The following is a 12,912-nucleotide window of genomic DNA, read 5'->3' on the forward strand; positions in this document are numbered from 1 at the left end:
GGCCGCAGACTGGGCCTGGGCGGCTGCAGCGCGGGGAGGCGTCGGCGCTGCCGCTGGCCCGCGACGGGCGACGGGGCCGGGCGACGAGAGCGCGGCGTCATGTTCTCGCTGAAGCCGCCGCGACCCTCCTTCAGGTCCTACCTCCTGCCGCCAGCCCAGGTACGCACCTCGGGGCTCCGCGCGCCGTCCCGGGGTGTCGGGGGGCCCGGCCGGGGCGCGGAGCCGCCCGAGCCCCGACCCAGCCCCGGCGCGGCGCGCCTCCCGGAGCCCCTGCCCGCGCGCGGCAAACTTGAGAAACTCCGCCGCAGCCATTGCGTGCCCGAAGCGGATCGTCCCAGGCTTGCGGGGGGACGAGCCCCAGGAAAGTGTTCCGAGTTGCCTTCCTGCAGTTAGCTCCTAGCGGGGCGCCGGTCCCCGCCGCGACCACCGTCCCCAGCGCGACCACCAGCTCGGCCGCGGCGTTCGCGCGCGCCTGGTGGAGGAGGTGACTTGTCTGCCACGAACGGGAACCCTTGGAAGCGGCCCCGACTTTCGGATATTTTTATTGTCAGGTTTCCTGGTCGATAAGGAAGGATCCGAAAAAGAACTCGGGTCAGACGTGATTAAGGCATGAACGTTTCAAGTAGGGAGAGAGGTGCCGAGTGTTACCACCTAGTATCTTAAGAGGGGAAAATCTCGGTTTTCATTTAATTTGATAATGTATTTCAGACTGACGATAAGATCAACTCGGAACCGAAGATAAAAAAACTGGAGCCAGTGCTTTTGCCAGGTAATCATTAAAGTTATGTTAAGTACTTAGTAATATATTTTAGTCCAATATTGTTTTACCGACTAGTATTGCCAGCTTAATTTTTATCTTTCGTTTACTTCAGACTATTCCAGTTAAAAATCTAATGACTGAGAGGAGGGAGTTGGTTAGAGGTGATTGATGTTTATGCCTGAAAGTTTACAGCATCATAGAAAGTTGTCAAGAACATCACCGATTTATTTTCCTTTTTTCTTCTGAAATCTTTGTTTTGACGGAAGTATCATTAATTGCTGGAGCAGTGAAAGTACCTTTGCATGTGTTTTGATAGTATGAACAGCAGCTTTTGTGGCGTCTGAGTCTGTACTGATCACAAGGCTTAGTGAACTTTGAATTATCTGGTTGGCAGTTTATTTTGAATGTGTCAGCTCTATTTGCAAATTTGCTTGTTTCAGTTCAGAACAGAATTTTCCCAGCAGAGGCACTATGGACGCTTTGGGTTGGATAATTCTGTGTTGTGAGGGGCTGTCTTAAGTTTAACAGCATCCCCATCTCCTACTTGTTGGTTGCCAGTAGTACTGCATTCCCTAAAACCAATTTCCACACCCAAAACGTCTCCAGGCATTCCCACGTCTCTATGTGTACATACATGCACAGACCTTAGGGGAGACAAAATCTCTTCCAGGTTGATAAGCACTGTTGATTCAAATAAAATTTACCTGCAAGGCATGATGGTGTGCACCTGTAATCCCAGCACTTAGGAGGCTGAGGCAGGAGGATCACAGTAAGTTCAAGGCCAGCCTGAGCTACATAGTGAGTTCCTGTCTCAAAACAAACAAACAAATTTTACCTCAGAGGACCTCAGAGATAACAAAGGATTGCTGGTAGACAGGAGTTTCCTTTTAGAGCACACAAAAAAATCATTTGATTCATACTTTGAAGTGTGTAACAGTGGTGCAATGATTAGGGAAAGTCATTTTTTAATATGATTGTGGGGGAAGTAGTTGCACTGGAAAGCCTATTTTAAATCTAAAATATCAAGTATGAGTTTCTGTGGACACTATCAACATTTTAAAATATCAGTAATTTCTTAAAGCCAATTTTAGTGAAATAGGTAGAATTTTAAAGGTAGTAACTAAACAAATTTAGAAACATAAACAATTATTTAATTTTTAAAAAGTTTTTAATAGGGATGTACACATTATAAACTTTGCTCAGGGGGCCAGGGAGCTAGCTCAGTGGATTAAGTGCCTGCCTGGCAAGCACAGGGACCTGGGTTTAAACCTGGCACTGCATGCTGCCCTGACCTCCCTCTGGTTTGCTGAGCTGGCCACCAAGCTGGCCCCCGAAACCAAGCGTGGTGGCGCACACTTGTAATCCCAGCCCTGGGAAACAGGAAGCATCAGTATGAGTCTGAGCTGTATAGTGATACCCTTTACCAAATACATAAACAACAAAAACCAAAAACAAAGAAACATTTTGCTTAGGGTTAGAATATAGGTTAGATACAGTATGGGTTTTATGTTTTTTAAAACTTTATTGTGGGAGTTAACATAGATGTTTACCCTTGCTCATGTTAACACCTTTCATCCAAATAGTGTATTGATTCACCCTCTAGTTTTCCTCAGGGTGGACAGTGTGATTACTGAGTAGACCTGGCTTCCTGGGTGTACGCTATTTTAGCCACTCCACTAGTACTCGCAAGTATTAGTGCCTGTGAGCTGTGGAACTGTGGCCGTCTTTACTTTGAAAAAGCCTGCTGGTGAGGCATTCATTCCCACCTCCTGACGCTCTGCTTTGATGCTCATAAACAACACTGCCTTAGCTACAAATACTCCTGATATTTTAATACTACCTTTTGCATCTAAAAGAGGTTACTGAAAAATGTTACTAATTATCAATAAGCTTGAAGAACTTTCTTGGTAAAGGGTTACCTCTTTAAAAATGCTAAAAACTCACTCTCTAAAGTCAGTTTCGTGGGGCAGATTTTAAGCCTAGTTGCTGACTTGAAGTGATTTACTAGTACTAATGGTACCAGTAGCAGGTGAATCTGGGTCTTTTAGTTGCCTGTTAAAGTGCTCTCTGATCTTTGTTAGCTTTCTAGTGAAAATATGTGCATGTGTACGTCTTGGTTCTGTCACCCAGCAGTCTGTTTATTCCTGACTTGTCCTTACAGAACACTGAGCCGATCTGAATTATAGCATGTTTCGCCCCCTTCCTGACTTAGTCTGTTATTACCTTCTCCTGCTGGCCTTCCTGTACTTCCCTGGCTGTGTTCAGTCTGGCTGCCCCGTTGTTATTTTGACTTCCTAGTTCACCTCACCTGTCACCTTGTGACTACCTCTAGGACCTCTGTTGCTTCCTACTCTGCCACCTCGTCTTCTACCCATGAAATCTGGGAGCCAGCTGAGGTGTTAGTGACCTACAGACCTAAACTAGAGTGGCCAGTGTTACGGCCCTGGTCTTGATGCCTAGCACCACAAATAAAACAAAACTGCAAAGACCTAGGCCACTTTTACCATGGATGATTGAATAATACTGTGCTCGTCCTCACTACAGTTAGGAATCACAAGGAAACTTGGCCAAGTCACCTGTGGCTTTACCCAGGCACATGGAACAAGAAGTAATTGTTCAGAGGTATAGCATTGCATGCTATGCTTTGGCATAGTGCCTTGCTTCCAAGGGTATCCTACTTCAGTTGCCCGAAGTTTGAACTTTTTAATTCAATAAGCAGATGAAATTGGAACACAAAATCAATTGTTTATTTGTGTGCGGTCACTTTGTGCTCTATTAGAATTGAACAAGGCTAAATTTTAAATAATCCTCATCTTTTATTGAGGAAAATTAAAGAAAATGACCAGTAATTTTAGATTTTTGGTGTGTGCTAGTGATTTTCAACTTTTCTGGTTCACAGAAGTCCTGTAATTCAACTCTGTAGTCCTGGTGTCTAATGTAGTACATGAAGTATGATAGGCCCTGAGGTATTTATTGAGTGACTGAGTGAAGGAATTTCTCAGACCCCCTGCTTAAACTCTACCTTGATCATACACATGCACAGAGCACGAAAGAGAAATGCCCAGATTTAGAAGAGGAAGCCTTATTTCATTTCAAACATCTCAAGAGAATTATAGTTGCTAGGTGGGGCTGGGGAGACAGCTCAGCAATCTAAGCCTGTGCCTGGCAAACTCAAGGACACAGATTTGTTTCCCCGATCCCATATGCTGTGCTGGCTCTAGAACCTGGGGTCTGCTGTGACGGCCCCAAACTAAGCGTGTTCACACATGCCTATAATCCCAGCACTGGGGATGCTGAGACAGGAGGATCACTACAAGTCTGAGCTGCATAGTGAGACCCTGTACCAGATAGGTAGGTAGATAGATAAATTTTTTAAAAATCTGCTGTTTTTGGCAGCACACACTTACGTTCCCAGCACTTGGGAGACAGCCTGGGCTATCTAGTGAGTTTAAGGCCAGACTGGATTACATAAACTTTGCCTCCTAAGAAAAATGAAAAAAAGTATCTTTTCTCTTCATTCTCCCATCTTATATGAGTGTTGTTATTTTTATGACTGCATTTATATTTATATAAAGTATTCCAATATTTTTTTTTGAAAATCGAACATGAATTCTATCTATCTATCTATCTATCTATCTATCTGTCTATTTATGTGGTACCAGGATTGAACTCAGGACCTTGAGTTGGCCAGGCAGGAGCTTATGCCACCGAGCTATCTCCCAGCCCTTAGAATGTAAATTTTAATGTGTGTATGTGTATACATGTGTCATGTTTATTTGCAAGCATAAATAAAAGCATTTGATACCAGACTGTGCTCACATATTTTTTTGATAAATTGTGACCATCCCCAGAGTACCAGCTTCTGTGTAGATGGGGACAGTGCTGGAGGTGTGCAGCACCTTCATCACCTAGGGCCCAGAGAGGGCCCTAGGCTGCCTGTGGACTCAGAGCAGACTGTGGTTCCCAGATCCCATCTAGGCCCAGGCATCAGATCTAGGTGATATTTTTGCCAGCCCTTATTCAAAATGAGAAAATTACGAAGAATGTAGCCTTCTGTCATAAAGCAAAGTTTGAATTAATGTCTTTTATTCTGGAATTACATCCTTCTAACTTCTTTAGTATAAGTGTATTCTTTTATTAAATATGGTGATAGTGGTTGTGACTTCAGGCAAGTTTTTAAGTTGGCAAAATACCAGATTAAAAACTCTATATTGACCCCTATATTATTTTTGGATACTAAACTGGAAACCACTGGATGAAATAACTATAGATAAGATTTAATGGCCACTTGTTATTTTGTCTGTCCAGGAATCCTTCCACTATCTTCCAAAACAATGCATCCTCCCTCTTTTGCCAGTTGTTATAATCCAGTTCTACCTACACTTGGTGTGGCCAAGAGGGATAATTTCCCCTCCCCCAAGCCTGCAAGCATGTGCTCAGGTGTACCTCTGGATGTTTTCAAGTTGGTGCTAAGGGAAAGCATCCTCTTTTGGTCATGCTGCCAGAGGCCACAATTCTAGAAAACCTGTCAGAGAGAATGAGAAATTCCAAAGAAGTGTACTGATACGTAAGTCTCTTAGTTTTGTTATCTTTGAGGCCTGTGTAGCTAACACAAAAGCCAGTCATTTTTCTGAGAGCTGGTTCCAGATGTGTTCCTGACACATAAGATCCTTTGCTTAATATGGTTTATAGGTTAATCCTTGTAACATTCCACTAAGAAGTGAGGCAACAATTTATCTTCATTTGGCAGATGAGAAAACTAGTTTGTAGAGGCTGAGTAACTTGTTCAGTGTTGCAGAGCTGGGAGGTAGAGCCATGCTGCTGTGCCTATCTCCCTGGCTGAACCTTTAACCACTAAGCAGTAGAACCTGCCTGGCTGTTCTGGTGACTTTAGTGTCTAGACTTATGCTTTGGAACTGTTGGATGGTAGGTTGGATGTCACCTTGGAATTATCTAGTGAAGTAAAATTTTTAAAAAGTGGCATTGGCTCTGCCCTTTTCACAGCCTTGACAGATTTTGACCCAGCTTAAACAGTTTCAGCTGCCTCTCCAGAAAATGGAATGTCTTGAGAGGCAGTGGGCTTCCTGCTCCTGACTGCCCCAGCAAAGGTTGGTGGAAGGCCAGTGGCTCTGTGACGATGATGCGAGGCTTGTGGTGAGTGATGCTTGGTGGCCTTGCTTTCTTCTAGGCCCAGGGTAATATCTTTTAAAGATCTGGGGATGAGAGGGCAAAGAGAATTACTGTGTTCAGCAGGTACTAAATACGTGCTAGGAGCTGCTGGCAGAGCGGCACAGAGCTGACGGGATGAGGCCATGCCCTGAGTTCATTTCATAGTAAAGGGCTTTGCACAGGAGGGCAGAGGTCATGAAAGCTCAGCAGAAGGTCACCTAGGTCTAGCCTGAGATAGGGCAAGGACTGTCTGTCAGCAAAAGCTTCTCAGGAAATGTTTGTTCTCTGAATCTTGGATGCGTCCCTAAACCTCAGCTGCTATTCTAAAGCTGTGCCAGCTCAGTTCTTTTCCCTCCCATCTACAGTGCTAACAGCGCTTTCATTATTGAGATGAACTATTAGATTGATAGTGAATGCACTGATTGTCAAGTCTTTTGTAATCAGATCAGGGAAGCCTACAGCCATGGGCCATCTGGAAAGTAAAAATAACCATTGTATAGATGTCTTGTTTATCTCTTAGGTATTCACTGTGTAGATTATTTAATGCAGTGTTCTTGTTTTCTGTTTTACCATAAGTCTTACTTAGTTGACTTGTGAATCCATTATAGGCAAGAAAACTGTCTTTTGGATGGGTTATATAATGCCTTTTTGAAGGCATTCTGGATTTACTTTTTAGTATCTTAACATGTAGATGCATAACCTCAGAGAATAAGGAACAGGTAACGTGCTCTTGGAATCAGAACTAATGTAACCAACTGTAGTATTAAACATTAGGTTGAGTTTCTCATACTGAGCCTGGAGAATGTTGGGAACTGTCCCTTCCTTAGGCTGCTGCAGCAGTGCCTCGGGCCAGCATATTGTTATTTACCTCCTGACTTTAGCTGTCAGTCTGTATGTAGCTGGCCCTCCTGCTCAGAAACTCTTCATGCCTCCACATAAATAAAGTCTTATTTAAGCAGGATGAATTTAAATTCTTAACCACCATGCTTCGCTGACTTTCCACCTTAGACACTTGGTGACTTACTGCTTCCTAATGCTGATACTTGCTTCAGTGGGGCTGGCTCCTTGCTCTCACCCAGATGTCTTCTTATTTAGGGCTTTGTTTCTGTGACCACACATTCTGTATTATCTCAACCTTCTCCCTTCAAGATTTCTTCTACTCTTGCCAGAGGCCCACACTTTCACCTTCCTTCACTCCCATTCTGGGTAGCACCTACTGAATGTGGTACCAAGTAATACGCCTTTATTGCACTGTGTGTGACCTGCAGAATCAGATCCTGTCTGTACCACAGACAGCATCAGATGTTTTGCCTTCTAAGCTTCAACTTACTGTAATAGCTTTTGGACTACTTTAATTCCTAGAATTACCCAAAACTTGGGCAACCAGCTTGTCCCAGTTTGCCTAAGACCATTCTGGTGTTGATACTGAAAGTCCCACATCAAGGAATGCCCTTGGCCAGGCACACTGGCATAGTTAGTCACCCTATTTAAAGCTGCATATCAAATTATGCTTTTTGTCTGTATACATTTCATGAGTTAATTAGCTACCATGCACAGTGAGACATTGTCCTAAACTGTTTACCAAACAGAAATTTATGAAAAAATTTATTTCTGCTTATCAAATATGGATTGACCTCCCTTCCTTTCTTTCCCTTCCTCCTTTTTCTTTCTTTGTTTTTACTTTTTGCTGCTTGTACTGAGGATTGAAACTAGGGAGTTTTGAACTACATTGCTCACTTTTTTTTTTTTTTTTTTGTATGCCAGGTCATGAATTAATTATGTAAAGTGTCATGAAAGATAATATGATATGATATTTTGGTCCTCAGGGAGTTAAAATTTTTCCAAACTACCATGTGAAGGTCTCTTCTCTTTTACTCCCTTTTTCATTATTCTTTATGATAGATGGAAAGATCTTGAAGAAAACAACCTGGTGATTTCTTGATTCCTTCCCAGGCTCTTCTAGAAACTCTTGGCCCATCTTCTAAATTAAAAAGGTTTTTATAGTACTTTTTGCTTCCTCTGTATTGGAGCTAATGGCCTGTTTGCGTTGTCTTCCGTGCCTCTTCCTTGCACCTTCCCACAGTGGTGTGCTGGAGGGCGTTGGTAAGTGAACAGTCCCCCGTGACTGTCGATGCTGAGCAGGGAGCTCGAGATGAACGCTGCAGGGCCCACAAGTCTGTGTGAGCCACTCTAGCACTCACTTTCAATGCAGAAGGGTTGTAGGAGTAGTGTCCACAAAAACTTCACTTCCTGGGGGTTTTAAAGCCTATATTATGAGTTTCCTTTTCAAGGTCACTTGCTTAAAATGTAAGCAAAAATAGTCTCAGTACTCTTTATATATCCTGTGTAGGAAGAAGCTGCTTTGTATCTTCTTTCTTCCCTGACTAGACACTAGTTTTCTGTCCCATAGCATATGAATAACTTATGACAGCTCCTACCCTCTTTTTCTTTTTAAATCATGAGCAAATACCTGTTGTGTGAGCAAATAGCGTGTTGTGCTTAGCGCTGCAGCTTATTGGTAGGTTGGAGTCTATTGAGCTGACTGTGCCAAGACATGTTCCCTGAGGAAGGCTGTCTGCTGTCTGCACTCTTCCTCTTGCGTGGGTCTGTGGAGCACTGTGAGAGGCCTGCAGCACTGCAGATAGAAGGCACCTGCTTTCAGACGGGAGGTGCCTAGTTGTGTTTTTTTAAGCCTTGTTTCGTATAATTTTAACAGTTATTATTTAAGTAAATATCTTTTAACACAGATGTCAGCAAACCTTTTTATAAAGTGCCAGATAGTATATATTTTTGGCCTTGTGGGCCCAACGGTCTCTATTGCGACTGAGGACTCTATAGTACTCAGTTCTGCCATAGTCCTGTGAAAGCAGCCGAGGGTACCACACAATTGAATGAACCTGGCTGTGTTTCAGTAGTTTTATTTACAAAAACATGAGTCTATATTTGCCTCATGGGCCATTTTACCATCCCCCAGAGCCACTGAATTCTTTTCTTTGTCACATCCTGACCACATTTACGGCTTGACATTTTACTTGTGCATCAGTAAGAAATTCAGATTTCTGGAGAAGGTATGCTGCGTTCATCTTGTAATAAAACTAGTGGGTGATACTGCCATTACTCCATCTCTTCCCCATTACTACTGCCATTCCTCTTCTCAGGAACTTGAAACTTTTAATGTGTGTTTTTCTTTAAAGTAAACTTTTATTTGAGTATAATATACATTAAAAATAAGTCCTAAGTGTTAAGACTGTATCAATTGCTTTAACATTGTTTTGAGAATCCTTTTTTACATGAGTTAGGTAGATAAGAATGATGGGGCCTAGGAGATGGCCCAGTGGAATAAGCACTTCCCTGGAAAGCGCAAGGACCTGAGTTCAATCCCCAGTTCCACATAAAAAAAATAAAACTAAAGTATAGTTTAAAAAAAAAAAAAAAGAATGATGGCACACACTGAAGAGGTAGTGTAGATTATACTTGGTGAGCTAGTAGTTCTGTATCAGAAATCAGTGTCACAGAAATGTGTCCTCTGTCTGAACTGGGAATAATTAGTTCAGTTATTTAAGTTAAGAGCCTCTTCCAGTTGATAGCTACAACTTGGGAGAGAAGGATAAGTGTTCAGTAGCCCAGATTCTGATAGGAGAATTGATGAGCTTCGTATTCAAGAATCTGTAGAAGATAAAAAATAAATAAATAAATCACTAGGGATTGAATCCTGGACATTTGCACTGTACTACGTCCCCAGAACATTTTTGATACAGGCTCTCATTAAGTCACAAAGTTGCCTAGTTTTTGCTCTCAAACTTAGGATCCTCCTGCCTCAGGCTCCTAGAGTTCCGGGAATGATAGCCATGCACCACTATCCTCAGCTAAAGTTTAAATTTTATATATTTGAATTATTCCAAGAGTTTTTATGTATGTTTTAATCATTTAAATTTTTTTCCTCATTAGAATCTAGGCAAGACTAATACTTTTAATCTTTAATTGAGTTTGATTACTGTCTTAAATATTTTTTTTACTCTGGAGACAAAATATCCAACTCAGAGTTAAAGGAGGAAAGATTATTATTTATCTCACAGTTCATAGGCTTTATCTTATAACCTTTTCTTTTTTTTTGTTTTTTGTTTTTTGTATTTAGTACAAGGTCTACAGGGTCTCACTACACAGATCGGACTTGTAGTGATCCTCCTGTTTTCATCCTCCCAAGCGCGCCACTATGCCCAGTCTCAATTGCTATCTCATTGCACCCTGGGGACGGGGCCGGCATGGCATAGCATGCTGGAGAGCAAACCCTGGCCCCTGGGTCGGCCTAAGCAGGTGCTTTAATCCATTGAGCTATCTAGCTGGCCCTAGGATTCAGTTTATAGTTAGCTGGCTCCCAGGCAGAATGGCGTGGAAGAGAGACATCACAGAGGAGAAATAGTCCACGGCATGTAGGCAGGCAAGAGCAAACAAGGGGCGGCAACAGATTTTCCTGTCTCTTATATCTTACACAGGTTGCTTAGAGCGGGTAGCACTCACAACATTAATCCTAATGCTCTTGATTGTACCATTGTGCTATGAATCAACTCCAGAGTCACACACTCTAGACCCAGCCACTTCTGAAAAACTCCACCTATGACTGCATGAGGCTTTGAGGGGACATCTAGATACAAGCCATAAGATTCCATCTCTGACCTCCCAATGCTTATGCATATCCCTTTATGCAAAAGACATTTAGTCTATCTCTAAGGGTTGCCGAAGTAACAGTTTCAGCATTGCTGAAAAATCTGAGTCCAAAGTCTTCTCTGAGATTTAAGGCAAACTCTTAAATGTACAAATGAAATGACAATTAAGCACAACATTCAGTGGCACAAGATAGACATTTCCACTCCAAAAGTTACAAAGAAGGAGATAGAATTCAGAGCAAGCAAGTCCAAAATCCAGCAGGCCAAACATTAAATCCTATAGTTCCAAGTCTAGCATCCTAGGTGATCTGTGGTGATCATGTTATGAACTCCAAAGGGCTTGGTGGCTGTACCCCTACAACATTGTCATGGTCATAGCCTCCACAGGTTCTCTGTTGGGCCAGTTCTGCTTCCTCTTTGCAGTTTCCCTCAGTTTATCCATATGTCTGTCTTCTCCAAACTTCTGGGTTCCCCACTGCATCTTTGGCTTCACATTCACAGCTTTACAGACAGCCCTCTCATGGGCACACTGCCTGGTTCCCCTGGCCTTCTTCTAAAATCTGGGTGGAAGCCTTCCTGAGTCATAGCTCTGCCATTCTGCATCTGCCTAAAACCACTCTGTGGATAACTCAAGGTTTGTTACCAGTAGCTGGGCTTCCTTCACTCTTGGCTGTAAGGGCTCCAGTGTCTGTGAACTAAACCCCAAAGAACAACATCTTCAGGCCCATGCCATTTGGAAGTTAGTGCTCTGGGGCTCTCTTCTCAGAGCAAAGTCTTTCACTTTTACAATTTTGAGGCTATAGAGGATAGAGTCCTACTGCTGCTTGGGATGCCTTCAGACCATCTTTCCTATACTTCTGTTTCTTCTCAGCAGTGAACATCTCCTGCTCTGTCTTTGCAGTCCATAGCCTTACTGAAACTGTCTTCCCGGTCAAATGCAAAACATTTTAAGTCATTCTGCTGGGCTCTTTGCTCTTGATTTTCAACATGAATTTGGCTAAATGCTCTCAACAGCCATGCCACCACCTCAACATTAAGATTTTTTCTGCCAGATTAATTAAGTCTAGCATCCCAAATCTCAGTCTCAGGCAAAGTTTATGGACAGGATCAAAATGCAGGCAGATTTTCTGCAAAGGTATTTATTTGGAATGCAACATATGTGGTCCTTTTTCTCAGCAGAAACCTAAGCCTGGTCTCTGCCAGCAGAATTTCTTCATTTTTACATTTATTTATTGGATACAGGATCTCACTACACAGCTCAGATTTGAGTGATCATCCTGTTTCAGCCTCCCCATCACTGGGATTATAGCCGTGTGCCACCACGCTGTTTTGGGGCCGGCCCAGCATGCAGTACTGGGGATTGAACCTTGGTCCTTGTGCTCACCAGGAGGGTGCTTAGGCTGCTGAGCTATCTCACCAGCCCCTACCAGCAGGATTTCTATCAGCACTGTAGACTTCTGAGCTCTGACCAAAATCTCCCATTAAGTATAGTCTCAGAAATTCTAGCTCTACTTTTTTAGCTGGTATCTCCAAACCTTTCCAAACTTTTTGCCTTCTCACAAACCAGCTCCAAAGGCTCCTAAACCACATGGTCAGATACAGTCACAAAAGTGATTCCACTTCTCTGGTACCAAATTCTTTTCTCATTGCTGAGAGCTCTTCTATCCCTAATACCAACCCAGCTGTTTCTATCCTTAATATCTTATCCACACTAAGATATCCTAATATCTTATCTTATGGAAGGTAGCACTCATATATTAGTCCTAGTGCTCTTGATCCTAGCATTGCACCATGAATCAGTTCCAGCGTCACACACTGTGGACCCACCCACTTCTGAAAAGGCCCCACCTATGATAACATTTGGGCAAACATCTACACACAAGCCATAACAGGTCCATACTGCATCTCACTTCAGCATGTTTACTTTTATGCAGGAATAGGGCAGCAAGTACAGTCAGCCCTCAGCATCTGTGAGTTCCTCATCTGTACAGACTTTTCTTGTCATCCTTCTCTAAACCATGTGGCCAAGCTTCATCTGGCTCTAGACAACTAGTAATGCAGCCCCATGACATTGTAAATGTGTAGTGGTCTGTGGTATTCACCAGTATTTTTCATGGATTGATTGCACGGTGCTCCAGTGAGGACTACACAGTGAACAGTACAGCTCTGCAGGGGGAGGTGCAGTGCAGCACTCACTTCTCCTGCACCTGCACCTACACAGTCCAGCCGAAACCAGCATGGTCAGAGGTCACATTCCTGTGCAACTTGGGGAGTAAAGCAGGGTTACAGAGGATAGTATTTCAGCCTTTCTATATGAGT

At 43.0% G+C, this 12,912-nt stretch overlaps 1 protein-coding gene across 2 annotated transcripts in view; it reads left to right on the forward strand.

The window, feature by feature from the left end:
• The first annotated feature begins 6 nt into the window (after nucleotides 1–6).
• Mtmr10 (myotubularin related protein 10) overlaps nucleotides 7–12,912 on the forward strand; it is a 47,570-nt gene continuing 34,664 nt past the window's right edge. For both annotated transcript variants that reach the window (XM_023709785.1, XM_023709788.1), the window contains exons 1-2: nucleotides 7–159; nucleotides 709–769. In XM_023709785.1, coding sequence (XP_023565553.1) covers nucleotides 100–159; nucleotides 709–769 — 121 coding nt within the window. In that variant the 5' untranslated portion in view covers nucleotides 7–99. The remainder of the gene's footprint in view (nucleotides 160–708; nucleotides 770–12,912) is intronic.

Source organism: Octodon degus, unplaced genomic scaffold, assembly GCF_000260255.1.
Source record: "Octodon degus isolate 3935 unplaced genomic scaffold, OctDeg1.0 scaffold00002, whole genome shotgun sequence".
NCBI lineage: Eukaryota > Metazoa > Chordata > Mammalia > Rodentia > Octodontidae > Octodon > Octodon degus.